Source organism: Prionailurus bengalensis, chromosome X, assembly GCF_016509475.1.
Source record: "Prionailurus bengalensis isolate Pbe53 chromosome X, Fcat_Pben_1.1_paternal_pri, whole genome shotgun sequence".
NCBI classification, from domain to species: Eukaryota; Metazoa; Chordata; class Mammalia; order Carnivora; family Felidae; genus Prionailurus; species Prionailurus bengalensis.
Window position 1 is genome coordinate 112,459,901 of NC_057361.1, and position 27,511 is coordinate 112,487,411.

Consider the following 27,511-nt stretch of genomic DNA (forward strand, 5'->3'; position numbering starts at 1 on the left):
GTCTCCCTTCCTGGAGGGACCCTCCTCCACATCGAGGTTCCCTTTTGTCCCGGGTGAAAGGTGGAAGAGACCTGCCCCGCAGTGTGACCTCGCCATCCCCCGGTGTGGGAGAGCTCCTGCACTCCGTGTGACCATGAGTACGATCCCCTGTCCAGTGTAACTGACCTAAGAAGGCTGTTCGGGCAATAAGAACACATCGAACCAAAAGGAGGAAAACGCAGCTTTTATTTCAAGAGCTGACACGAGAGAGGTGTTTGTTATTTTAAATCAATTTTTCTTTCGCATTTTCAAGAGGTGGGGGCGGGGGTGGGGGTGAGCAGGCAAGACCCATGGTTGTTTGGAAGGGGCCACCTGCACCGGGGCGTGGCTCAGTCCAGCATCCACACCCACATGGACAGGTCCACGTCACTTCTGTGCCTCCCCAGCTGCCTATTCAGTAAAAAGCACAGGACATTTTGGGAAGGCCTGGGGCGTCTTGAGGGTCTAGTTGTCTTCTCCTCGTTGCTGGGTGCGGGTGTGCTGGGTTTCACTTCAGGTTTTTCTTTCTCCATGACTCGCTGACGCCACAGACGGCTTCACGAAGGAGCACGACTCCTGGAAAAGATGATGAAAGTCAATCGACCCAGGGGACCCGGGGGGCTCTTCCCCCCCCACCCCCCCCACCACATGCACCTGTTTCCAGGGTAGTCCTCAGAGATCGCTTTATCTGCCTTGTTCCCTGCAACAGGCGAGAACAGTTAAAGAGAATCCACTCCAAGCATTTCAAGAAGGAAAGGATCTAAGGCTGGGAACTAGGTGCTGACAGATCTAAGGCCCGGAGGAGCAAAGGACAAGGGCTGTGAGTGTGATGACAAACTGCGTTTGGAGACCGCACTCACCCCTAATACCTGACCTTGACCCCCACACCCCTGATCCCTACCACGACCCCCAGACTGCCCCCCCCAAAAGCTTTGTGCTGTATTTCTGAACCCGACGCAGTGCCCGTTTTATCCAGTAGGGTTGGGGGTCGTCAGGTGGGTGGGCGAGGTAACGTCACAAAGAACTATTACATGTTATTGGTGGATATGGACGTCTTACCTCTCAGACCACCGAGCTCGCTTCAGGAACGTCTGGAAGAGAGGTCAAGGAGTGAGAGAGAGGATTCTTCTCCTCCTTGTCTTATCCTTCCTGCCCTGAGCCCCAGGGCCTGACTGGCTAAGCCCAGAGGTGTCACGGTGACTCACAATGGCTCTCAGAACCTTTTGACCACACGCAAGTTCCGAGCGCGGGACACGATCACCTTGGTTACTACCGGTTCACGGCTGAAAACTGCAAGTGGGCCAGTGGTGCCGGGGCCGGGGGAGGGGGGGGGGTCAGTTGTCACCCACATTCAGTGACACCTGGATTAGTTGAGGACTATGAGAACCAGGTCAGACCTCCTTTGCCTGAGAGGCAGGGAGGGCCCAGCCTCCAAGCTATCGTCCCAAACCTAGTAGAACCACGTCAAGACACTAAGATCCAGAGTTCAGTCTCTAAAAGACCTCAGAAAGGGATGAGAACTATTATTAGTGTCCGACTAACACAAGACAGTGGCAAAACTGCCTTTGTCTTAATGGATTTCCTTAGGAGAACCAAAGTAAACACCCAGGAAGTAGATCAGGAAAGGTTGGCTGACATCAGTTAAACACATAAGAAAATAAGTTTTGTAGACACTTGTATTAGGAAATACAATACAAAGAAAATGTCTTATTCAAACACGTCATGAGCATTGTAAAATACCTACAAATATAATTAACTTAAAAAAAAAAAACCTAGGGAAAATGTCCATGAACCTTTTCATGAGCTTCCTGTTTGGACACTGAAATAACATTTTTATTTATTTTGGGGGGGGGGGAAAGGAAGGCTAATCTTTGAAATGTTATCGATTCTGCTCTAAATTCCCCTCTAAATGTGTGATTTCAGTGTGATCGCAATCATAAACCACAACAGGAATTTGAGTGTATACTTGGAACCAGTACCTGGGGTATACAATGACCTTGAAGAGAAAATGCGAGGGATTATCCAAACGGGGGAGTTTTCCCTACTGGATATTAAAACTTACTCTATAGGATTAGCAATGAAACAGGAATTGACAAACACGTCAGTGGAACAAACTGGAGAGTCTAGACATATTTTCATATAGATGTGGGGATCAAGTAAGTGATAAAGCTGGCGTTTCACATCAGGTGTCACCTTTAAGCAGTATGTCATGACTAAGTTGGTGTGTGTGTGTGTGCGTGCGTGCGCGCCCTTGCGTACCCATGTTGCGTGTATTCTTAAAGTGCGGAGGAGCTTCTGGGGCCACTTGTTATCTCTCCTAGAGGTAATTCTCGATCCCGTCAACTTTTACGGGCTTTTTCAGTCGTGCTTCTTCCCGAAGCCGGCTCTGGTGTCGACCAGTCATGGAGACAGGGCACGGAGAAGTCGGTCCCAGCGCGCCCTCGCCGAGCATCAAGAAGGCAGGCGAATACCTGAAACCCACCTGGGCCTGTTAAAACGTGCTGAGCTTTTTACTGGGGCGGCAGCTGGGGAGGCACAAGAAGGATGAGGCTCTGACCCGGTGGCCGTGGACACTCACACAACGGTCACCAGGGTGGACGTGGCCTTTGCCAAAAAGCCATGGGACTGACCCACCCAAGATCCTCGGGGGTCGTGAAAAATCCCAGGAGATGGTGTGGGTCCACGAATCCTTCCCCTGAGGAAACCACTCAAGTTGGAACATTGATTTCACTTCTCGTGGGTTCGTGTGTTGCTTGTTCTCGTGCTCTCCGTGCTTCCGACTCTGTGCCAGCCAAAGGCCACCAACGTGTCAAGTCCTGCTATTCACCCTCAGACGGCGTTTCCTAACTAACACGGCAGCGTCTGGGGGATTTGGAATCGAGAGGGGCCCCCTTTGGAGAGGCTGGAAAGGCTGCTGAGTTTACGAGCGAAAAGGCCTCACACCTCCAACTTACTAAGGAGACGGGTCTTGCAGGAGGCCGCTCGGAGGTCTCAGAGTGTGCGGGGGACAGTGGGAAGAAGTCAGAATCCAAATAAGTTTCGAAAGGGGGGGGCTGGGGGGAATGAGGACAGTTCTCCATGTGGGGGTCTAATGGTTGGAAACGGGGAGGGAGGCATATTCTGGCTGAGTCGCAGTGGGATGAACGTGCCACACCTGGTCCCCCTTTCCTACTTAGGCCTTCAGCCCGGGCCAGGCCCGAGCTGGGAGGCAGCGGAGGCATAAACATTGGCTTCTCTGGGGTGTCAAGCCTGCTGCCTTACAGACTACAACCTACACCTACATTGTCGTGGGCTCACTGCGGACTGGAGATCTTGGGACTTCTCAGCCTCCATAAGAACACAAGCCAATTCTGTTTCTGTTGCTTTTTGGTTTACTGTTTTAATTTATGCTTTTTTCTAATTAGGCTCCATGCCCAATGTGGGGCTCAAACTCACGACCCTGAGATCAAGAGCTGCACGCTCTACCGACTGAGCCAGCCAAGCATCCCATAAATACTGTTTATTAAGGCTCCCCACGACCTAATTCTTTCTCATAAATCTGACTCTATCAACCTACCTACCTACCTGTCTGTCTGTCCATCCTATTCGGTCTGTCTCTTCAGAGAACCCTGACTAATGCTGTAAGAAATGCCAAATCTTGCCAGCAAGCTAGGCAAGGGCCTGGAACACGTTCTCCCTCCCAGCCCTCAGAAGGAACAACGCTGCCCACTCATGACCTCTGACTTCTCGTCTCCAGAACTGTGACTCCATACGTTTCTGCTATTTCCTCCACCGAGTTTGTGGCTACAAGTCGCAGAAGAGAATTTAAAAAGCAGCCTGCTCTTTCCCCCTTGTAAAACTGAGTTCCCCAGTTCCCAATTGTTGCGAGGATAACAAACACCCAGAGGTTAACGCACTGTTCTTTTCTTCCACGTTTATGGCCGTTTTTAAAGCGGCTGTTATCTCTTAGGTGTTTTTTCTTTCCTATTCTATTTGCTTGTACCAGTTCATTCTGATTCCTGACGTTTCTAATGTGGCTTCATTTCAGCAATGGCTTTATTTCTTACTGTTTTTTTAAGAAGTATTTTTTATTTTATTTATTTATTTTTTTTTTATTTTAGAGAGAGAGCATTGCAGGAGGGGGAAAGGGGCAGAGAAAGGGAGGGAGGGAGAGAGAGAGAGAGAGAGAGAGAGAGAGAGAGAGAATCCCAAGCAGGCTCCATGCTCAGCACGGGGTCCAGAGGCATGGTTTGACCCATGACCCTGGGATCATGCCCTGAGCCAAAATCAAGAGTCAGACACTCAAACGGACTGAACCCCTATTTCTTCCTATTTTTACATGAACTTTGCCAGCTCATTGTTATCTGTTTATTTCCTTCTTTATCTTATCATTTCTCCTTTATTTTCATTTTTTCCATTATTTAAAATTTCTTAGTGCTATTAAAAAAAGAGTATGCGTAACTTTCTCTTACACTACCTGGTAGTGATTCTTTTCCCTAGAATGATACTTTCTCTGCCTTTTGTATTTTTTTGTTGTGTTACTTTGTTCCCTTTCTTCTTTCTTCCTTTCTTACTTTCTTCTGATAGCATCAACCCCCCATCTCATTTATTTAAACTTCTGCTTACTACTTGATTTCAATTACAGCAACCTTAACTCAGCCCGACACTGCTTAATAACAGATTGCGGGGCGGGGAGTGTGAACACAGGGAGGGTCACTGGTAGTTAAACAGGTAGTTCTTATGTGATTCCCACTTCTGATTTTACTCCCCTTTATGTTTTTATTTTTATTTTTAAGAGACAGAGAGAGTACTTGCATGCACGAGTGGGGGAGGGGCAGGGAGAGGGAGACAGGATCCAAAGGGGGCTCAAACTCACAAACCCTGAGAGCATGACCTGAGCCAAAGTCGGACACTTAACGGACTGAGCCACCCAGGCGCCCCCGATTTTGCTCGCTTTTGTTGGCGCTAGAATCTAGAGGGCTCCCTGCCCGCCCGCCTGCCTGCCCTAATGTCTCCTTCTCTTGTTTTTTTTTCAAAGTTTATTTATTTAAGTAATCTCTACACCCGACGTGGGGCTTGAACTCCCAGCCCCGAGATCAAGGCTTGCATGCTTCTCCAACTGCGCCAGCCAGGCGCCCCCTTCTTGCATTTAATGACATCTGTACGTCGTATAATACCTGCAGATCTTGTCAGAGCTCCGCATCCTTCCTCTATATGTGGTTTGTGTCTGATTCTATTCCTACTGTTATTGCAAATGGAATTTCATTCCCAATATTTTAACTTTTGGCCCACAGCTATCACAATGAGTCTCTACTCCCTAGTCTACAAAAAGCCACTGGGAGGCAAGTTGGGGAAACTAAAAATACCTGCTGAAACCTCATGGAGGAACACAGTATACAGCTCTAGGCAGCATGACTGAGTGCTTCCATCAGGACGTTTGAGCCACAGACCAGGGACAGCCCCAAGTCACTACGCCCTGCTCAGGTCTCAGCTTCCTTGCGTGTAACATGAAGGGGTTAGAGGAAGTCCGTTCTAAGCCTTCCACAGTTCTAAAATGTTACAACAGTAAATGTGATTGCATGAACCACAATTGAATTATTTCAGGGAAGAGGGACACTTTTTGAAAGGTTTCTCTAAGTGTGCTATGTGTAGGAGATTGAACAGGCAAAAGTATGTTGCCAACGTTTGTTTGTTTGTTTGACTGATGGCCTCACGTTGACCTGTGTCAATGAGAACTGCGTGTCCCAAGGAACAAAGTACTTTTTTTTTTCAACGTTTTTTATTTATTTTTGGGACAGAGAGAGACAGAGCATGAACGGGGGAGGGGCAGAGAGAGAGGGAGACACAGATTCGGAAACAGGCTCCAGGCTCGGAGCCATCAGCCCAGAGCCCCACGCGGGGCTCGAACTCACGGACCGCGAGATCGTGACCTGGCTGAAGTCGGACGCTTAACCGACTGCACCACCCAGGCGCCCCTGGAACAAAGTACTTTTTATGGCAATTTTGCTTCCAGAGAGAAGTCATAGTGTCAGAGTCTGTATTTGATGCTAATAGAACTTTTGTTCCTGGACAGATGTATGTTTTCTTTCACAAGATTCCTTCCGATTATAAGTGTATTCATAATGCACAAGCATCGTGTCCATTCACCATTCTGTTAAAGGGTCTCTGGTGTCCTTGAGAGCACAGGCCCCTTTACACACACAGGCCCCTCCTCTCTCCTTCCGGCCACTCTAATGTGGGGGGGGGGAGGGGAGGAGGGCAGCCAATTGAGTAGAGGGAAAGAGAGGTGGCCCACCCCTTGCTGGTTACATTTTCATTTCCTGTTCCTGTCCCCACCCCAGGAAGACAGAGGAGGGGTGGGCATTGTGTCCCCTCTTCCAGAGCATTTGGGAACGATGGAGGGTCTTCCCTGGCCATTTGGCGCTGCTTCTCCAGGCACTAGACAGGGGATGCTGTCAAGCTCCCCAGGAAGGACTCTTCTAGAAGAGGGTCTGAGCCCCTGGACAAACCAGAAGGCGGGAAGCTCCTAAGGGGGATGGGTGTGGACTTGGCTGGTCCTGTGCAGGGGGCCCAGGATCGACTTCTGGGGCCAATCTCTCTTTCCTTCCCCCTTTCTGGCTCCCTCTCCTCCTCCGTCTCGGTCTCTCTCTGCCCGCCGCCGCCCCTTTGGATGTCTTACTTGTGCTTCTGACTTCTGGAGACACAAATGACGCTGAAATGCATCCCTCCAGTAACATTGTGGTGGAGGGATGTCCCTCCAGTCCGATCTGCACACCATGGGGGCTCATGGGGAGGCCTCTGTGACCTCCAAGCCCCCCCTCTTCCCCCCTCCCCCTCACAGCAGGCCCCTCAGTGGCGGACCTGTCACATTTGCTACCGCAGTGTCACTGCCCAGGGCTGGGCCTCTGTGGAGCCTCAGCTGGGCTGCTGCTTGGCTCAGGCACCCCCGGGAGATGCAGGGTAGGCGGTGCCAGCCGCTGCACGGGGTCCCGAGTCCCAGGAGCGACGGTGCCACCTGCTGCACCGGGTCCAGAGGGTACATTGCGACGTCCCTCTGCGCCGCTCGTGCTGTCGCTCAAGGTGCTATCCGTGAGTTTCCTCCCTGTTGGAACGTGGCCCCCTGCGTCCCAAGGTTCGCGGCCCATAGCAGCTCCATTTGCTGTGAGTCGTGAGAGGTAGGATGCCAGAAGCCGCCCTCCAGGAACACTAGAGGCCGAGTCACGTTGCACTCGGGGAGGGCACAGGCTCGGGGCGGAGGTGGTGGGATGCAGAGGGCTTGAGTTGTCTTGCGTAACCCAAGGTCGGAGGCGAGGGGAGGAGCAGGCGCCCCGACCTGCGGGCAGGTGGGGGGAGGTGGGGGCCTTCCCCTACCAGCAGTGGGGCTGGGGTCAGGCAGCTGTCCTCACTGCCCGGGACAGTCTTGCCCGTGCCTCGCTGCTCCTGCACCTTCTCTCGCTGGTCCCTGGCTGGTCCCCTGAGCTGGCCTTGTACCCAGGGCGCTCTCCCCTGGGCCTCAGCTTGCTTCTCAATGCCCAATGTTCTCACTCCCATCCGACTTCCCTGAGGGACTGTCGAGCCCTGTAGGCTCTTGCAGGGGATCCGGGGCCCCGTACTGCCAAGATGGGCTGGGGCCTTCAGTCCAGTACATTCTCGGCTTCCAGCCGCCACTGCCTACCAGGTTTTCCCCACCCGGCCAGATAAGGGTCTGGCCGGTCCAGACTTTGGGGACAGTGAGAAGAGTCATTCCCTTCAGGGGGCCCAGAGGGTGTGACATTCCCATATTAAAATGCCCTGTGCTCTGACTTTTAAAATGTGAAATAGAACCAACAATGACACAAGGCTGTCGTGTCTAAATGATAATCTGAGCATCAGAATAAGAAACCCCAAAGGAGTGTCCTCAACTTCCCGCCCTGCTGGTGGCCTGTTCTGAAACAATGTGTGTCCCTAGGCTAGTACCTGGGTTTTCCAGGGGAACCCAGAGGGTGTCTCAAAACCGCCTAGGGAGAGGAGTCTCCCTTCCTGGAGGGACCCTCCTCCACATCGAGGTTCCCTTTTGTCCCGGGTGAAAGGTGGAAGAGACCTGCCCCGCAGTGTGACCTCGCCATCCCCCGGTGTGGGAGAGCTCCTGCACTCCGTGTGACCATGAGTACGATCCCCTGTCCAGTGTAACTGACCTAAGAATGCTGTTCGGGCAATAAGAACACATCGAACCAAAAGGAGGAAAACGCAGCTTTTATTTCAAGAGCTGACACGAGAGAGGTGTTTGTTATTTTAAATCAATTTTTCTTTCGCATTTTCAAGAGGTGGGGGCGGGGGTGGGGGTGAGCAGGCAAGACCCATGGTTGTTTGGAAGGGGCCACCTGCACCGGGGCGTGGCTCAGTCCAGCATCCACACCCACATGGACAGGTCCACGTCACTTCTGTGCCTCCCCAGCTGCCTATTCAGTAAAAAGCACAGGACATTTTGGGAAGGCCTGGGGCGTCTTGAGGGTCTAGTTGTCTTCTCCTCGTTGCTGGGTGCGGGTGTGCTGGGTTTCACTTCAGGTTTTTCTTTCTCCATGACTCGCTGACGCCACAGACGGCTTCACGAAGGAGCACGACTCCTGGAAAAGATGATGAAAGTCAATCGACCCAGGGGACCCGGGGGGCTCTTCCCCCCCCCACCCCCCCCACCACATGCACCTGTTTCCAGGGTAGTCCTCAGAGATCGCTTTATCTGCCTTGTTCCCTGCAACAGGCGAGAACAGTTAAAGAGAATCCACTCCAAGCATTTCAAGAAGGAAAGGATCTAAGGCTGGGAACTAGGTGCTGACAGATCTAAGGCCCGGAGGAGCAAAGGACAAGGGCTGTGAGTGTGATGACAAACTGCGTTTGGAGACCGCACTCACCCCTAATACCTGACCTTGACCCCCACACCCCTGATCCCTACCACGACCCCCAGACTGCCCCCCCCAAAAGCTTTGTGCTGTATTTCTGAACCCGACGCAGTGCCCGTTTTATCCAGTAGGGTTGGGGGTCGTCAGGTGGGTGGGCGAGGTAACGTCACAAAGAACTATTACATGTTATTGGTGGATATGGACGTCTTACCTCTCAGACCACCGAGCTCGCTTCAGGAACGTCTGGAAGAGAGGTCAAGGAGTGAGAGAGAGGATTCTTCTCCTCCTTGTCTTATCCTTCCTGCCCTGAGCCCCAGGGCCTGACTGGCTAAGCCCAGAGGTGTCACGGTGACTCACAATGGCTCTCAGAACCTTTTGACCACACGCAAGTTCCGAGCGCGGGACACGATCACCTTGGTTACTACCGGTTCACGGCTGAAAACTGCAAGTGGGCCAGTGGTGCCGGGGCCGGGGGAGGGGGGGGGGTCAGTTGTCACCCACATTCAGTGACACCTGGATTAGTTGAGGACTATGAGAACCAGGTCAGACCTCCTTTGCCTGAGAGGCAGGGAGGGCCCAGCCTCCAAGCTATCGTCCCAAACCTAGTAGAACCATGTCAAGACACTAAGATCCAGAGTTCAGTCTCTAAAAGACCTCAGAAAGGGATGAGAACTATTAGTGTCCGACTAACACAAGACAGTGGCAAAACTGCCTTTGTCTTAATGGATTTCCTTAGGAGAACCAAAGTAAACACCCAGGAAGTAGATCAGGAAAGGTTGGCTGACATCAGTCAAACACATAAGAAAATAAGTTTTGTAGACACTTCTATTAGGAAATACAATACAAAGAAAATGTCTTATTCAAACACGTCATGAGCATTGTAAAATACCTACAAATATAATTAACTTAAAAAAAAAACCTAGGGAAAATGTCCATGAACCTTTTCATGAGCTTCCTGTTTGGACACTGAAATAACATTTTTATTTATTTTGGGGGGGGGGGAAAGGAAGGCTAATCTTTGAAATGTTATCGATTCTGCTCTAAATTCCCCTCTAAATGTGTGATTTCAGTGTGATCGCAATCATAAACCACAACAGGAATTTGAGTGTATACTTGGAACCAGTACCTGGGGTATACAATGACCTTGAAGAGAAAATGCGAGGGATTATCCAAACGGGGGAGTTTTCCCTACTGGATATTAAAACTTACTCTATAGGATTAGCAATGAAACAGGAATTGACAAACACGTCAGTGGAACAAACTGGAGAGTCTAGACATATTTTCATATAGATGTGGGGATCAAGTAAGTGATAAAGCTGGCGTTTCACATCAGGTGTCACCTTTAAGCAGTATGTCATGACTAAGTTGGTGTGTGTGTGTGTGCGTGCGTGCGCGCCCTTGCGTACCCATGTTGCGTGTGTTCTTAAAGTGCGGAGGAGCTTCTGGGGCCACTTGTTATCTCTCCTAGAGGTAATTCTCGATCCCGTCAACTTTTACGGGCTTTTTCAGTCGTGCTTCTTCCCGAAGCCGGCTCTGGTGTCGACCAGTCATGGAGAAAGGGCACGGAGAAGTCGGTCCCAGCGCGCCCTCGCAGAGCATCAAGAAGGCAGGCGAATACCTGAAACCCACCTGGGCCTGTTAAAACGTGCTGAGCTTTTTACTGGGGCGGCAGCTGGGGAGGCACAAGAAGGATGAGGCTCTGACCCGGTGGCCGTGGACACTCGCACAACGGTCACCAGGGTGGACGTGGCCTTTGCCAAAAAGCCATGGGACTGACCCACCCAAGATCCTCGGGGGTCGTGAAAAATCCCAGGAGATGGTGTGGGTCCACGAATCCTTCCCCTGAGGAAACCATTCAAGTTGGAACATTGATTTCACTTCTCGTGGGTCCGTGTGTTGCTTGTTCTCGTGCTCTCCGTGCTTCCGACTCTGTGCCAGCCAAAGGCCACCAACGTGTCAAGTCCTGCTATTCACCCTCAGACGGCGTTTCCTAACTAACACGGCAGCGTCTGGGGGATTTGGAATCGAGGGGGGCCCCCTTTGGAGAGGCCGGAAAGGCTGCTGAGTTTACGAGCGAAAAGGCCTCACACCTCCAACTTACTAAGGAGACGGGTCTTGCAGGAGGCGGCTCGGAGGTCTCAGAGTGTGCGGGGGACAGTGGGAAGAAGTCAGAATCCAAATAAGTTTCGAAAGGGGGGGACTGGGGGGAATGAGGACAGTTCTCCATGTGGGGGTCTAATGGTTGGAAACGGGGAGGGAGGCATATTCTGGCTGAGTCGCAGTGGGATGAACGTGCCACACCTGGTCCCCCTTTCCTACTTAGGCCTTCAGCCCGGGCCAGGCCCGAGCTGGGAGGCAGCGGAGGCATAAACATTGGCTTCTCTGGGGTGTCAAGCCTGCTGCCTTACAGACTACAACCTACACCTACATTGTCGTGGGCTCACTGCGGACTGGAGATCTTGGGACTTCTCAGCCTCCATAAGAACACAAGCCAATTCTGTTTCTGTTGCTTTTTGGTTTACTGTTTTAATTTATGCTTTTTTCTAATTAGGCTCCATGCCCAATGTGGGGCTCAAACTCACGACCCTGAGATCAAGAGCTGCACGCTCTACCGACTGAGCCAGCCAAGCATCCCATAAATACTGTTTATTAAGGCTCCCCACGACCTAATTCTTTCTCATAAATCTGACTCTATCAACCTACCTACCTACCTGTCTGTCTGTCCATCCTATTCGGTCTGTCTCTTCAGAGAACCCTGACTAATACTGTAAGAAATGCCAAATCTTGCCAGCAAGCTAGGCAAGGGCCTGGAACACGTTCTCCCTCCCAGCCCTCAGAAGGAACAACGCTGCCCACTCATGACCTCTGACTTCTCGTCTCCAGAACTGTGACTCCATACGTTTCTGCTATTTCCTCCACCGAGTTTGTGGCTACAAGTCGCAGAAGAGAATTTAAAAAGCAGCCTGCTCTTTCCCCCTTGTAAAACTGAGTTCCCCAGTTCCCAATTGTTGCGAGGATAACAAACACCCAGAGGTTAACGCACTGTTCTTTTCTTCCACGTTTATGGCCGTTTTTAAAGCGGCTGTTATCTCTTAGGTGTTTTTTCTTTCCTATTCTATTTGCTTGTACCAGTTCATTCTGATTCCTGACGTTTCTAATGTGGCTTCATTTCAGCAATGGCTTTATTTCTTACTGTTTTTTTAAGAAGTATTTTTTATTTTATTTATTTATTTATTTTTTATTTTAGAGAGAGAGCATTGCAGGAGGGGGAAAGGGGCAGAGAAAGGGAGGGAGGGAGAGAGAGAGAGAGAGAGAGAGAGAGAGAATCCCAAGCAGGCTCCATGCTCAGCACGGGGTCCAGAGGCATGGGTTGACCCATGACCCTGGGATCATGCCCTGAGCCAAAATCAAGAGTCAGACACTCAAACGGACTGAACCCCTATTTCTTCCTATTTTTACATGAACTTTGCCAGCTCATTGTTATCTGTTTATTTCCTTCTTTATCTTATCATTTCTCCTTTATTTTCATTTTTTCCATTATTTAAAATTTCTTAGTGCTATTAAAAAAAGAGTATGCGTAACTTTCTCTTACACTACCTGGTATGTAGAGAATGATACTTTCTCTGCCTTTTGTATTTTTTTGTTGTGTTACTTTGTTCCCTTTCTTCTTTCTTCCTTTCTTACTTTCTTCTGATAGCATCAACCCCCCATCTCATTTATTTAAACTTCTGCTTACTACTTGATTTCAATTACAGCAACCTTAACTCAGCCCGACAGTGCTTAATAACAGATTGCGGGGCGGGGAGTGTGAACACAGGGAGGGTCACTGGTAGTTAAACAGGTAGTTCTTATGTGATTCCCACTTCTGATTTTACTCCCCTTTATGTTTTTATTTTTATTTTTAAGAGACAGAGAGAGTACTTGCATGCACGAGTGGGGGAGGGGCAGGGAGAGGGAGACAGGATCCAAAGGGGGCTCAAACTCACAAACCCTGAGAGCATGACCTGAGCCAAAGTCAGACACTTAACGGACTGAGCCACCCAGGCGCCCCCGATTTTGCTCGCTTTTGTTGGCGCTAGAATCTAGAGGGCTCCCTGCCCGCCCGCCTGCCTGCCCTAATGTCTCCTTCTCTTGTTTTTTTTTTCAAAGTTTATTTATTTAAGTAATCTCTACACCCGACGTGGGGCTTGAACTCCCAGCCCCGAGATCAAGGCTTGCATGCCTCTCCAACTGCGCCAGCCAGGCGCCCCCTTCTTGCATTTAATGACATCTGCACGTCGTATAATACCTGCAGATCTTGTCAGAGCTCCGCATCCTTCCTCTATATGTGGTTTGTGTCTGATTCTATTCCTACTATTATTGCAAATGGAATTTCATTCCCAATATTTTAACTTTTGGCCCACAGCTATCACAATGAGTCTCTACTCCCTATTCTACAAAAAGCCACTGGGAGGCAAGTTGGGGAAACTGAAAATATCTGCTGAAACCTCATGGAGGAACACAGTATACAGCTCTAGGCAGCATGACTGAGTGCTTCCATCAGGACGTTTGAGCCACAGACCAGGGACAGCCCCAAGTCACTACGCCCTGCTCAGGTCTCAGCTTCCTTGCGTGTAACATGAAGGGGTTAGAGGAAGTCCGTTCTAAGCCTTCCACAGTTCTAAAATGTTACAACAGTAAATGTGATTGCATGAACCACAATTGAATTATTTCAGGGAAGAGGGACACTTTTTGAAAGGTTTCTCTAAGTGTGCTATGTGTAGGAGATTGAACAGGCAAAAGTATGTTGCCAACGTTTGTTTGTTTGTTTGACTGATGGCCTCACGTTGACCTGTGTCAATGAGAACTGCGTGTCCCAAGGAACAAAGTACTTTTTTTTTTCAACGTTTTTTATTTATTTTTGGGACAGAGAGAGACAGAGCATGAACGGGGGAGGGGCAGAGAGAGAGGGAGACACAGAATCGGAAACAGGCTCCAGGCTCGGAGCCATCAGCCCAGAGCCCGACGCGGGGCTCGAACTCACGGACCGCGAGATCGTGACCTGGCTGAAGTCGGACGCTTAACCGACTGCACCACCCAGGCGCCCCTGGAACAAAGTACTTTTTATGGCAATTTTGCTTCCAGAGAGAAGTCATAGTGTCAGAGTCTGTATTTGATGCTAATAGAACTTTTGTTCCTGGACAGATGTATGTTTTCTTTCACAAGATTCCTTCCGATTATAAGTGTATTCATAATGCACAAGCATCGTGTCCATTCACCATTCTGTTAAAGGGTCTCTGGTGTCCTTGAGAGCACAGGCCCCTTTACACACACAGGCCCCTCCTCTCTCCTTCCGGCCACTCTAATGGGGGGGGGGAGGGGAGGAGGGCAGCCAATTGAGTAGAGGGAAAGAGAGGTGGCCCACCCCTTGCTGGTTACATTTTCACTTCCTGTTCCTGTCCCCGCCCCAGGAAGACAGAGGAGGGGTGGGCATTGTGTCCCCTCTTCCAGAGCCTTTGGGAACGATGGAGGGTCTTCCCTGGCCATTTGGCGCTGCTTCTCCAGGCACTAGACAGGGGATGCTGTCAAGCTCCCCAGGAAGGACTCTTCTAGAAGAGGGTCTGAGCCCCTGGACAAACCAGAAGGCGGGAAGCTCCTAAGGGGGATGGGTGTGGACTTGGCTGGTCCTGTGCAGGGGGCCCAGGATCGACTTCTGGGGCCAATCTCTCTTTCCTTCCCCCTTTCTGGCTCCCTCTCCTCCTCCGTCTCGGTCTCTCTCTGCCCGCCGCCGCCCCTTTGGATGTCTTACTTGTGCTTCTGACTTCTGGAGACACAAATGACGCTGAAATGCATCCCTCCAGTAACATTGTGGTGGAGGGATGTCCCTCCAGTCCGATCTGCACACCATGGGGGCTCATGGGGAGGCCTCTGTGACCTCCAAGCCCCCCCTCTTCCCCCCTCCCCCTCACAGCAGGCCCCTCAGTGGCGGACCTGTCACATTTGCTACCGCAGTGTCACTGCCCAGGGCTGGGCCTCTGTGGAGCCTCAGCTGGGCTGCTGCTTGGCTCAGGCACCCCCGGGAGATGCAGGGTAGGCGGTGCCAGCCGCTGCACGGGGTCCCGAGTCCCAGGAGCGACGGTGCCACCTGCTGCACCGGGTCCAGAGGGTACATTGCGACGTCCCTCTGCGCCGCTCGTGCTGTCGCTCAAGGTGCTATCCGTGAGTTTCCTCCCTGTTGGAACGTGGCCCCCTGCGTCCCAAGGTTCGCGGCCCATAGCAGCTCCATTTGCTGTGAGTCGTGAGAGGTAGGATGCCAGAAGCCGCCCTCCAGGAACACTAGAGGCCGAGTCACGTTGCACTCGGGGAAGGCACAGGCTCGGGGCGGAGGTGGTGGGATGCAGAGGGCTTGAGTTGTCTTGCGTAACCCAAGGTCGGAGGCGAGGGGAGGAGCAGGCGCCCCGACCTGCGGGCAGGTGGGGGGAGGTGGGGGCCTTCCCCTACCAGCAGTGGGGCTGGGGTCAGGCAGCTGTCCTCACTGCCCGGGACAGTCTTGCCCGTGCCTCGCTGCTCCTGCACCTTCTCTCGCTGGTCCCTGGCTGGTCCCCTGAGCTGGCCTTGTACCCAGGGCGCTCTCCCCTGGGCCTCAGCTTGCTTCTCAATGCCCAATGTTCTCACTCCCATCCGACTTCCCTGAGGGACTGTCGAGCCCTGTAGGCTCTTGCAGGGGATCCGGGGCCCCGTACTGCCAAGATGGGCTGGGGCCTTCAGTCCAGTACATTCTCGGCTTCCAGCCGCCACTGCCTACCAGGTTTTCCCCACCCGGCCAGATAAGGGTCTGGCCGGTCCAGACTTTGGGGACAGTGAGAAGAGTCATTCCCTTCAGGGGGCCCAGAGGGTGTGACATTCCCATATTAAAATGCCCTGTGCTCTGACTTTTAAAATGTGAAATAGAACCAACAATGACACAAGGCTGTCGTGTCTAAATGATAATCTGAGCATCAGAATAAGAAACCCCAAAGGAGTGTCCTCAACTTCCCGCCCTGCTGGTGGCCTGTTCTGAAACAATGTGTGTCCCTAGGCTAGTACCTGGGTTTTCCAGGGGAACCCAGAGGGTGTCTCAAAACCGCCTAGGGAGAGGAGTCTCCCTTCCTGGAGGGACCCTCCTCCACATCGAGGTTCCCTTTTGTCCCGGGTGAAAGGTGGAAGAGACCTGCCCCGCAGTGTGACCTCGCCATCCCCCGGTGTGGGAGAGCTCCTGCACTCCGTGTGACCATGAGTACGATCCCCTGTCCAGTGTAACTGACCTAAGAATGCTGTTCGGGCAATAAGAACACATCGAACCAAAAGGAGGAAAACGCAGCTTTTATTTCAAGAGCTGACACGAGAGAGGTGTTTGTTATTTTAAATCAATTTTTCTTTCGCATTTTCAAGAGGTGGGGGCGGGGGTGGGGGTGAGCAGGCAAGACCCATGGTTGTTTGGAAGGGGCCACCTGCACCGGGGCGTGGCTCAGTCCAGCATCCACACCCACATGGACAGGTCCACGTCACTTCTGTGCCTCCCCAGCTGCCTATTCAGTAAAAAGCACAGGACATTTTGGGAAGGCCTGGGGCGTCTTGAGGGTCTAGTTGTCTTCTCCTCGTTGCTGGGTGCGGGTGTGCTGGGTTTCACTTCAGGTTTTTCTTTCTCCATCACTCGCTGACGCCACAGACGGCTTCACGAAGGAGCACGACTCCTGGAAAAGATGATGAAAGTCAATCGACCCAGGGGACCCGGGGGGCTCTTCCCCCCCCACCCCCCCCACCACATGCACCTGTTTCCAGGGTAGTCCTCAGAGATCGCTTTATCTGCCTTGTTCCCTGCAACAGGCGAGAACAGTTAAAGAGAATCCACTCCAAGCATTTCAAGAAGGAAAGGATCTAAGGCTGGGAACTAGGTGCTGACAGATCTAAGGCCCGGAGGAGCAAAGGACAAGGGCTGTGAGTGTGATGACAAACTGCGTTTGGAGACCGCACTCACCCCTAATACCTGACCTTGACCCCCACACCCCTGATCCCTACCACGACCCCCAGACTGCCCCCCCAAAAGCTTTGTGCTGTATTTCTGAACCCGACGCAGTGCCCGTTTTATCCAGTAGGGTTGGGGGTCGTCAGGTGGGTGGGCGAGGTAACGTCACAAAGAACTATTACATGTTATTGGTGGATATGGACGTCTTACCTCTCAGACCACCGAGCTCGCTTCAGGAACGTCTGGAAGAGAGGTCAAGGAGTGAGAGAGAGGATTCTTCTCCTCCTTGTCTTATCCTTCCTGCCCTGAGCCCCAGGGCCTGACTGGCTAAGCCCAGAGGTGTCACGGTGACTCACAATGGCTCTCAGAACCTTTTGACCACACGCAAGTTCCGAGCGCGGGACACGATCACCTTGGTTACTACCGGTTCACGGCTGAAAACTGCAAGTGGGCCAGTGGTGCCGGGGCCGGGGGAGGGGGGGGGGTCAGTTGTCACCCACATTCAGTGACACCTGGATTAGTTGAGGACTATGAGAACCAGGTCAGACCTCCTTTGCCTGAGAGGCAGGGAGGGCCCAGCCTCCAAGCTATCGTCCCAAACCTAGTAGAACCACGTCAAGACACTAAGATCCGGAGTTCAGTCTCTAAAAGACCTCAGAAAGGGATGAGAACTATTATTAGTGTCCGACTAACACAAGACAGTGGCAAAACTGCCTTTGTCTTAATGGATTTCCTTAGGAGAACCAAAGTAAACACCCAGGAAGTAGATCAGGAAAGGTTGGCTGACATCAGTTAAACACATAAGAAAATAAGTTTTGTAGACACTTGTATTAGGAAATACAATACAAAGAAAATGTCTTATTCAAACACGTCATGAGCATTGTAAAATACCTACAAATATAATTAACTTAAACAAAAAAACCTAGGGAAACTGTCCATGAACCTTTTCATGAGCTTCCTGTTTGGACACTGAAATAACATTTTTATTTATTTTTGGGGGGGAAAGGAAGGCTAATCTTTGAAATGTTATCGATTCTGCTCTAAATTCCCCTCTAAATGTGTGATTTCAGTGTGATCGCAATCATAAACCACAACAGGAATTTGAGTGTATACTTGGAACCAGTACCTGGGGTATACAATGACCTTGAAGAGAAAATGCGAGGGATTATCCAAACGGGGGAGTTTTCCCTACTGGATATTAAAACTTACTCTATAGGATTAGCAATGAAACAGGAATTGACAAACACGTCAGTGGAACAAACTGGAGAGTCTAGACATATTTTCATATAGATGTGGGGATCAAGTAAGTGATAAAGCTGGCGTTTCACATCAGGTGTCACCTTTAAGCAGTGTCTTATCACTAAGTTGGGGTGTGTGTGTGTGTGTGCGTGCATGTGCGCCCTTGCGTACCCATGTTGCGTGTATTCTTTTTTTTTTTTAAATTTTTTTTTCAACGTTTATTTATTTTTGGGACAGAGAGAGACAGAGCATGAACGGGGGAGGGGCAGAGAGAGAAGGAGACACAGAATCGGAAACAGGCTCCAGGCTCTGAGCCATCAGCCCAGAGCCTGACGCGGGGCTCGAACTCACGGACTGTGAGATCGTGACCTGGCTGAAGTCGGACGCTTAACCGACTGCGCCACCCAGGCGCCCCTCTTGCGTGTATTCTTAAAGTGCGGAGGAGCTTCTGGGGCCACTTGTTATCTCTCCTAGAGGTAATTCTCGATCCCGTCAACTTTTACGGGCTTTTTCAGTCGTGCTTCTTCCCGAAGCCGGCTCTGGTGTCGACCAGTCATGGAGACAGGGCACGGAGAAGTTGGTCCCAGTGCGCCCTCGCCGAGCATCAAGAAGGCAGGCGAATACCTGAAACCCACCTGGGCCTGTTAAAACGTGCTGAGCTTTTTACTGGGGTGGCAGCTGGGGAGGCACAAGAAGGATGAGGCTCTGACCCGGTGGCCGTGGACACTCACACAACGGTCACCAGGGTGGACGTGGCCTTTGCCAAAAAGCCATGGGACTGACCCACCCAAGATCCTCGGGGGTCGTGAAAAATCCCAGGAGATGGTGTGGGTCCACGAATCCTTCCCCTGAGGAAACCACTCAAGTTGGAACATTGATTTCACTTCTCGTGGGTTCGTGTGTTGCTTGTTCTCGTGCTCTCCGTGCTTCCGACTCTGTGCCAGCCAAAGGCCACCAACGTGTCAAGTCCTGCTATTCACCCTCAGACGGCGTTTCCTAACTAACACGGCAGCGTCTGGGGGATTTGGAATCGAGAGGGGCCCCCTTTGGAGAGGCCGGAAAGGCTGCTGAGTTTACGAGCGAAAAGGCCTCACACCTCCAACTTACTAAGGAGACGGGTCTTGCAGGAGGCCGCTCGGAGGTCTCAGAGTGTGCGGGGGACAGTGGGAAGAAGTCAGAATCCAAATAAGTTTCGAAAGGGGGGGGCTGGGGGGAATGAGGACAGTTCTCCATGTGGGGGTCTAATGGTTGGAAACGGGGAGGGAGGCATATTCTGGCTGAGTCGCAGTGGGATGAACGTGCCACACCTGGTCCCCCTTTCCTACTTAGGCCTTTAGCCCGGGCCAGGCCCGAGCTGGGAGGCAGCGGAGGCATAGACTTGGAAAATCCATCAGAGCTGTGGTTATTACCTTGGACAGGACCCTGACCCCCTGACCGTGTGGAATACTAAGCTCACCAAACACATTCTATCACCGCATAGTGATCACAAAAATCATGAGGCCTGATCCTGCAGTTGATGATGGGAAATAGTGAAGAAGGAGGCCGGCAGAGGTTTGCTGGGGCATCCAGAGGGGTCAGGAAACACCATGTTCGTGGTTTGGCCCCTGTTTGCTCTACATAACAGTCACACAGACATGGGAGATCCCAGATTCAGGCTGGTGCTCACCCCAGGGCAGATAGATTCCCTGTGTTGCAAGTTCTATTTCCCTAGCTGGGAGGTGTTCACACAGTCATTCATTATGCTCTTCCCTATATGTTCTATACATTTCTGTGTTCCTGGTACACTTCATCAGTTGGGAAAAAGAAAAGGGGAGATAATGAAGCAAGCAACAATGACCGAGAGAAAAAGAATGGTGTAGAGCCTATCTTTCTAATATTGGTAAAAAATAACTTTGAGTGTAGAACTCTATTTCCAACCGAATATATGAGTTTCAGAGTAAAATAAACACATCTAAAAATAAATTTACGTATAGTTGGGGCGACTGGGTGGCTCAGTTGGTTGAGCATCTGACTTCGGCTCAGGTCATGATCTCCCGGTTCGTGAGTTCGAGCCCCACGTCGGGCTCTGTGCGGACAGCTCAGAGCCTGGAGCCTGCTTCGGAATCTGTGTCTCCCTCTCTCTCTGCCCCTCCCCTACTCATGCTCTGTTTCTCTCTGTCTCAAAAATAAATAAAAACATTAAAAAAAATTTTTTTTAATTAAGTATAGTTGACATATAATATTAGGTTAGTTCAGGTATACAGCGTAAGTGATCAAACAATTCCATACATTACTCAATGCTCAGCAGAAGTATAGCTATCATCTGTCACCATGGAGTTATTACAATATTACTGATGATATTCCATATGGGGCACTTTTCATCCCCATGACTTATTTATTTTATTATTATTTTTTTAATGCTTATTTATTTTGGGGACAGAGACAGAGCATGAACGGGGGAGGGGCAGAGAGAGAGGGAGACACAGAATCGGAAGCAGGCTCCAGGCTCTGAGCCATCAGCCCAGAGCCCGACGCGGGGCTCGAACTCACGGACCGTGAGATCGTGACCTGAGCTGAAGTCGGACGCTTAACTGACTGAGCCACCCAGGCGCCCCATGACTTATTTATTTTATAACTGGCAGGTTGTACCTCTTAATTCCCTCCACCTATTTTGCCCATCCCTCCCCCACGTCCTCCCTGGCAACCACCAGTCTGTTCTTTGTATCTATGAATGTGTTTGTTTGTTTGTTCAGTGTTTTTTTAGGTTCCACATATAAGTACACTCATATGGCTTCTATCTTTCCCTGACTTATTTCATTTAGCATGATATCATCTAAGTCCATCCATGTTGTTGTAAATGCAAGATTTCCTTCTTTTTTATGGCTGAGTAATATTCCACTCTGTGTGTGTGTGTGTGTGTGTGTGTGTGTGAGTTGTGTGAGCATGTGTAATGTCATATCTTTATCCATTCATCTATTGATGGACACTTGGGTTTCTTCCATATCTTGGCTATTGTAGATAATGCTGCAATAACCATAGGGGAACATATATGTTTTTGAATCAGTGTTATTGAATTGCATGCATTTTTAATATACAAGGTGTCCAAGTCCTGGTTTCCAGGAAGCGGACCCTGAGGCCAACCATCAGTACAAATAGCTTTCTTGAAAGGAAGTACCAGGTAACACCGGTAAGGGTGTGTGATGAAGTGAGACTTGCAAGGAAGGCAGCCAATTAAGGGGGGGATGATCTAGAAAGTTACCACTTTGGGGGCGCCTGGGTGGCGCAGTCGGTTAAGCGTCCGACTTCAGCCAGGTCACGATCTCGCGGTCTGTGAGTTCGAGCCCCGCGTCAGGCTCTGGGTTGATGGCTCAGAGCCTGGAGCCTGTTTCCGATTCTGTGTCTCCCTCTCTCTCTGCCCCTCCCCCGCTCATGCTCTGTCTCTCTCTGTCCCAAAAAAAAATAAATAAACGTTGAAAAAAAAAATTAAAAAAAAAAAAAAAGTTACCACTTTGGCAAGTGGAGCTTATTCAGTGGGGGGACTATGGGAGACTGGGTAGAATACATTTCACATCCATCCCAAGTATGGGATGTGGAACCTAGAGTATGTAGCTGCCAACTACCCAAACATTATTTTTTAAAGTTTATTTTATTTATTTTTGAGAGAGAGAGAGAGAGAGAACAGGAGGGGCAGAGAGAGAGAGAGGGAGAGAGAGAGAGAATCCCAAGCAGGCTCCACACTGTCTGATGGGGGGCTTGATCTCACAAACTGAGATTGTGGCCTGAGCCGAAATCAAGAGTTGGACGCTTAACTGACTGAGCCACCCAGGTGCCACCCCCCCCCCCACCATTATTAATAAAGGGCTCGCTACTTGCAGAGGCAATAAATATCTGACACTTCCAGTGGCCTTGGGTCATGTCCAGCATGCTCCAAGGGTAAGAAAAAACACTCAGGCAGAGAATCATGGGTGATTGTAGTAAGCGGCCTTGTGGGTATAGACGTGAGACCTGGTTTTGAAAGGCGAGAATCAAAATACATGTCAGTGTCCTAATCTTTTTGACATAGTCTGCTCCTTAGATATGTCAGCATTCTATCCACTGTTTGTGTAAAGTTCTCAATGAACTGCAATTACATTTCTTCTCTAAAGCTGATCATGCATTAAAACCGATTAGCATTTATAATTGGAATCGGGTTTCAGGAGCCCCAGTCCCGGAAAATGTTGTAAGGTTTCAGCTGTCTAAAGACCGTTTGCGTTGCAGACATTAAAATCTTCTCTCAGGGGAAAAGAGAGCAAGACTTTTGTATTCTGTTCTACCTACAGATACGCACCGCTGGGCACGTGGGCACCTATCTCTCCCTGGGATCTCAGAAGGATCTTGGGCTGCGGATGTCAGCAGCTCTGTTCTTGCCGTCCAGTCAAGAGGGGCCCAAGCTGCAACGTCTGACGTCCTGTGTGAGGGGCTCCTGAGAGTGCAGAGTGTGCCAGGAACCTCCTCTCCTGGTCTCCCATGGCAGCTGGAACTGTATTTATATCCTTGTTATTAACCTCTCTTAGGCTGCTCCTTCCCCCACCCCGGCGCATCCATGACCACCCCTGGCCTAGCATCCTCCTAGTGTGTGCTTCCTGGCCCAGGGGTCTCAGAAAGGCTGTTCTCCGTGGTGACTCCATTAGGTCCCCAGCACAGTCCCACGTGGCCACAGCGGCCCTCTTCAGCTTTGATGGGAGTCCAGCTATGAATCTTTGTCATGGTTCAGATTAGGCTTTCAGCGTCCAGCTCCCTTGTTTGTTGTTTTCTGTCTCCAGTACCACCAGTCATCGACTGTCGGCAAAATGCCTAAGAGCTATCACAACTTCAGGCTGCAGTTGTAAATGACTGGGGAGTCCTAGTGGCTCACAGGGCCCCAGATGCTCGCCCTCTGAATGAACTCTAAAAGAGCTGCTCCCTTTAAAAGAGATCCAGTGCAATCCCTGTTTACAGTAAGACAGGCTAAGGGACCATGACCAGCCCAGGGGCACTCAAAGCAAATTTGAGAGGGGCAAGTGTCTTCCACGTGCCACTGCCTCTCCGTTAGGGACCCCCATCCGCCCCCATCTGTGCCCTAGGCCCAGATATTCTGTTCGCCTCTTTATAGAGCCACATTTCCCAAACTCTTTCAGGGAGTACTGGATCTAGGAGATAGGAGTAACTGTGCTGTAAACAAAGTACTCCCTTGACCAGTATGTCTGGGAAAGTCTACACCATGTTATATCCTTATATAGGTGATGCACAGTATCCACCAGCACTGAAATCTTCAAGAAGAGTTCTTTACTCCTCTGCCTCTCCTACTCTTCCCCTTCCTCTTCTCTTTCCCCTCCTCTTTCCTCCCATCTTCTCCCTCTTACCCACCCTCTTCTCTCTCCCCAAGAAGATATCTGGATACAGATGCTTACACAAGATGATTGTGGCCAAAGGACAGACTCATTCCCTTTGCTTTCTTGTCTTCCTTGGTGTTTGAATGTTGGCCATTGGATTACTGGTCCTGGCTGGCTGTGAGCACATACCAGCATCTGATTCTGGTGTCTGTGGTTGCTGTTGTGGCTCCCAATAAGGAGAGCTGTCCATCTTGGGCCATCCGCTTCCCTACCCCACGCCTCTTCTTGTTGACCCAGGCTCCCCTGGGCGTCTCTATGGAGTCTTTCTGAGGCCTGCAGCGGGAATCGTTCATGCTACAAATGAGCCATGCGGAACCCAAGGAACTAATCTCAGGCCTCTCCTAAGTGCCAGGCTGGCATTTCTGGCCTCCTCTTGCCTCCTTCTGTTGGTGTGGGGCACTGAGAGGGTGTCTCCCTCCCAGAGCTCCAGGTAGCATTTGGGGCCAGGTGCCATTCTGCTCTAGGGTTTCCAACCTGTCTTGAATGTCTGTCCTGTTCATGTTTCCTATCCTGATACTCTCCCCTTCCTTTCCAAGTCTCTCAACACGTAGCCTTTTCTCTCCAGTACCATTGCATACAGTTATATAGGTGTGTGTACCTGGGGACAACCTCCTGGGAGAGCCTGGAGGTTGAGGAGGGATGTGACGGGAGCCACAAAGCCACCAGGAGAGGAGTCAGGCAGAACTGGGAAAGCTGCGGGCTTGGGTGGCGGAGCGAGGCAACGGGGTAGGGATGTGGGTCAAGCAGGTCTACACCCCTGCAGCGCCCCTGCTGGGGAGCTCCTCAGGGGAAGGGGACTGAAATCCAGAGGGAACGAGTGAAGAGAGAGAGGCGGCATTCACAGCACTAAGGTTGCCAAGCAGAAAGCAAATTCTCCCTATGTTTAAAATGTTTCAAAATGTAAAAGGTGGGGGATGAATAAAAAATAAAAGTCGGCAGCCTGGCTAAAGACAAAGCACTGTCCTCAGCGTGGTACATTCTCATGGGGGTATAGACGAACATTTCAGAAATGGCCGTACAGGTATAGTTTACGGAGGCTGGATGGTGGGAGCCACTGCTGGTGAGGAAATTTACAGTTAAGCAAGAAGGAAAGGCTAGGATGACCCATGTGGCAATGGACTAAAGTCATATTTATTCTAATAGACACAAATGGATAGATATAGGAGTATTTATAGATTTGTGCATATACAAGTTACGTTAGTTTCCTATTGCCGCTGTAACAAATTAGCACAAACCCAGTGGCTTGAAACAAAAGAATTTTTTTTTTCTCCTAGCCTTCGGGAGTTCAGAAATCTAAACTCAAGTTGTTAATGGGCTGCATTCCTTCCAGAGGCTTCAGGCAAGAATCCATTTCCTCGTCGTTTTCAGTTTCCAGAGGCCACCTGCGTTCTTTGGTTCATGACCCCTTCCTGGCATCACTCCAGCTACTGCTTCCATAGTAATATCTCCTATTACTAACTCCACCCCTCCTGCCTCTTCCTTATATAAGGATGCTTGGTGAGCAGAGGGATTTTGGCGGGGGGGGGGGGGGCGGTTGGTGATCAAGGAAGACACAGGACAATGAGAGGGAGTAGCACACAAACCTTATTTGGGCAGCACAAGGACAGGGTTCTATGAGAGGGGAAATCCCTCCCAGCAAGAGACCTTCCAGAGACAGAGGTATGGGGGCCACCACCCACATGGGGAATGGGGCAAGGAAATTTCCAGAGAAGAAGGGACAATGAGAGAGGAAACGGTTTCATGTCTCTTAGCGGCTTAGTGGGGAATCTCTGGGTCAGGCAGTTCCAAAGGGTGGCAGCAGTCTGGGGTCTTTTGTAGCTCCAGTGTTTGACTTATCTGCGGTTGGCAGATGATGGGTGAAGTTTTGTGGAGTATGTAAATTAGGTAGGCTCCAAATGGCTTTGGAAATACGTTTTTTGGACTATTTAAAACAACTGGACGTATGAGAATTTGGGTTTGACACCAGTGGGCTTTGGGCCCCTTTGGTCCTAGCCTGCTATGACGAAGTAAACAACAGAGGGGTTCATCATGAGGAGTCACCCACAGCTAAGGACACGACAAAATGAGAAAGAAGGGACAGCAGTGGTTACCAGAGGCCATAGTTACCTCCCTTAACTTGCTTACGTTCTGCCGAAACCATAAAGCAGCACATCCTAATCTTTTGGTAGTTTTGAGAAGCTGATGGACTCACTTCCTAGAAAAACACACACATACACATCCAATTTAAAAATTGTACAAAATGTTCTAGAACATCCGCGGACCCTCTAGAATTGTGTTGCCCAATATGGTGGTCATAAGTCCCATGTGGCAGATTCAGTTTAAATTAATTATTATTAAAAAAATTCAGTTTCTCATTCATACTGGCCACATTTCAAGTGTTCCATAGACATAACTGTTCTATTATAGTTCAAAGCCACAACTGGGCTTTGAAATTCCATGGGCACAAGGCTAAGAACCCCATCCCTTAAATGAACCCCTATACATCTGGTGGCCTGTCACCCCACTCCCAGTCTAACATGGGCTGTCCTGTGTTTCTGAATATATACAGGCCACAAAAGAAATAGGGATCAATACTTAAAACACTGGGGAACACCCTGAAAGTCCATACGGCTCTGAGTAACCCTTGGTCACTGTCAATCACAGGCATCTTGGCTACAGCCACGCCTCCAAAGACTAGTAGTATGCCCTAAATACAGATGAGGGGACTGAGGACAGAGGTTTAGGAGGACTGAATAATCTGTCCCATGTCACCCAGGAAATGCCAGAGGAAAATGGTGACAAAGCTAGAAGGGATAGACCCTTGCAATGCTCATGTCTAAAAACATCCAAATGTTCTAGGGCAATCCCTGAGGCCACCCACGTGGTCACACACGAGTCTCAATACCAGCACCCACCCTAAGCTATGGGTCCTCTCTCTGCATTTGCCAAGATGTCTTCTGTACCTGTCCTCTTCCCTGGAGTGGGACAAAGAAAAAAATACTCATGATCTTCCTAATCATCCCAAATCATCCCTTCTAGTCATCCCAGATGTACACTGTGACCCTATCACCCCTTATCGTGATGGTAACCTGGACTTCAGCGGCAGACCATCCAGGCGGGATAACCTGCTCGCTTTGTGAGCCTGACACCCAGCGCTTCTGTCTGTAACATGAAAATGATGATAGCGTCGATTTCACAAAATTTCCTGTGTCGGATGCAACTGCACGGAAGCGAACGACAGCACGCGGGGCACAGAGGAAGCACTCAGGAAAGGTTATTGTCCCGAGCACTGATTCCTAGAAAGCTTCCCCATCTCCCGCCTAGAACCTAACCGTCGCTGGAGGGCATCCAGGAACTCGGCCGGCTGGGGCTGTGGACCCGCCCTTACCGTGCTCAGCCTCGCAGCCCGCAGCCCTCCCCAGACGCGCCCAACCCTCCACCACGTCCACCAGGGTCCTGACCGTCCCGCTGTCCCCCCATCCGCCCTTCCGCAAAGAAACGTCACTGCACCCCGGGACTCACGGCTTCTCCCCAAAAGCCGCCAGAGCGAGCCTGCTCTCGCCCGGCCCACGGATAGAGAGGTGTTTGCAGAGCGGGCACTCGGAGAAAGGCGAGGGGGGACACGTCGTGGGAACGTCTAAAAGCCAGTCACAAATCGGCTGCCTGGGGCGCGAGCATGGCCCCAGCGCGCTCCCGCCCACGATGTCCCGCCGCCCCGAGGGATAATCCCCAGGGACCGATCCCGGTCCGGGACAATCAAGGGAAGGCCCGGCCGGGTCGTAGGGAGCTGCAGCGGCGACTGACCGGGTCAGGTCTGGCGGCGGCCAGTAGGTGAAGCCCCAGCGGGACCGGCCAGCCCCTTCACACCGCCCGCGGGACGACCACGCCCTGTGGCCACTTAGGGACTCCCCATCTTTGCACAAGGCTCTATCAGGCTCCCCGCGGCAGCTGCGCAGGGCGCAGGCGCGCGCCCGCACTCCCTGCGGACTACATTTCCCGGCAGGCCCCGAGACGTCCGCCCTGCCATCTGGTTCCCTTAGCAAGCC

The 27,511-nt window shown here is 50.9% G+C and overlaps 3 protein-coding genes across 5 annotated transcripts; all 3 read right to left on the minus strand.

Annotated features, from left to right (window-relative positions):
- Nucleotides 1-208: 208 nt before the first annotated feature.
- ETDB (embryonic testis differentiation homolog B) lies at nucleotides 209-1,487 on the minus strand. Its single transcript, XM_043571660.1, has 3 exons — nucleotides 1,078-1,487; nucleotides 673-718; nucleotides 209-594 (listed from the first exon to the last, which is right to left on the minus strand). The coding sequence occupies exon 3, from the start codon at nucleotides 549-551 to the stop codon at nucleotides 369-371; it is 183 nt and encodes a 60-aa protein (XP_043427595.1). The 5' UTR covers nucleotides 552-594; nucleotides 673-718; nucleotides 1,078-1,487; the 3' UTR covers nucleotides 209-368.
- A 6,727-nt stretch (nucleotides 1,488-8,214) lies between these two features.
- Nucleotides 8,215-9,479, minus strand: LOC122476897 (embryonic testis differentiation protein homolog B-like). The gene is made up of 3 exons (XM_043569786.1): nucleotides 9,085-9,479; nucleotides 8,680-8,725; nucleotides 8,215-8,600 (listed from the first exon to the last, which is right to left on the minus strand). The coding sequence occupies exon 3, from the start codon at nucleotides 8,555-8,557 to the stop codon at nucleotides 8,375-8,377; it is 183 nt and encodes a 60-aa protein (XP_043425721.1). The 5' UTR covers nucleotides 8,558-8,600; nucleotides 8,680-8,725; nucleotides 9,085-9,479; the 3' UTR covers nucleotides 8,215-8,374.
- A 6,720-nt stretch (nucleotides 9,480-16,199) lies between these two features.
- Nucleotides 16,200-27,399, minus strand: LOC122477018 (embryonic testis differentiation protein homolog B-like). Of its 3 annotated transcripts, none has more exons than XM_043569951.1 (6): nucleotides 27,270-27,399; nucleotides 25,593-25,680; nucleotides 22,403-22,594; nucleotides 17,068-17,099; nucleotides 16,664-16,709; nucleotides 16,200-16,585 (listed from the first exon to the last, which is right to left on the minus strand). In XM_043569951.1, exon 6 carries the CDS (start codon nucleotides 16,540-16,542, stop codon nucleotides 16,360-16,362), a length of 183 nt encoding a protein of 60 aa, XP_043425886.1. In that variant the 5' UTR covers nucleotides 16,543-16,585; nucleotides 16,664-16,709; nucleotides 17,068-17,099; nucleotides 22,403-22,594; nucleotides 25,593-25,680; nucleotides 27,270-27,399; the 3' UTR covers nucleotides 16,200-16,359. The 3 variants fall into 3 exon arrangements, with proteins under 3 accessions (XP_043425886.1, XP_043425887.1, XP_043425885.1); XM_043569952.1 differs by lacking the exon at nucleotides 27,270-27,399 and adding an exon at nucleotides 26,988-27,239; XM_043569950.1 differs by lacking the exons at nucleotides 22,403-22,594; nucleotides 25,593-25,680; nucleotides 27,270-27,399 and having other exon boundaries at nucleotides 17,068-17,662.
- Between the last annotated feature and the right edge of the window lie 112 nt (nucleotides 27,400-27,511).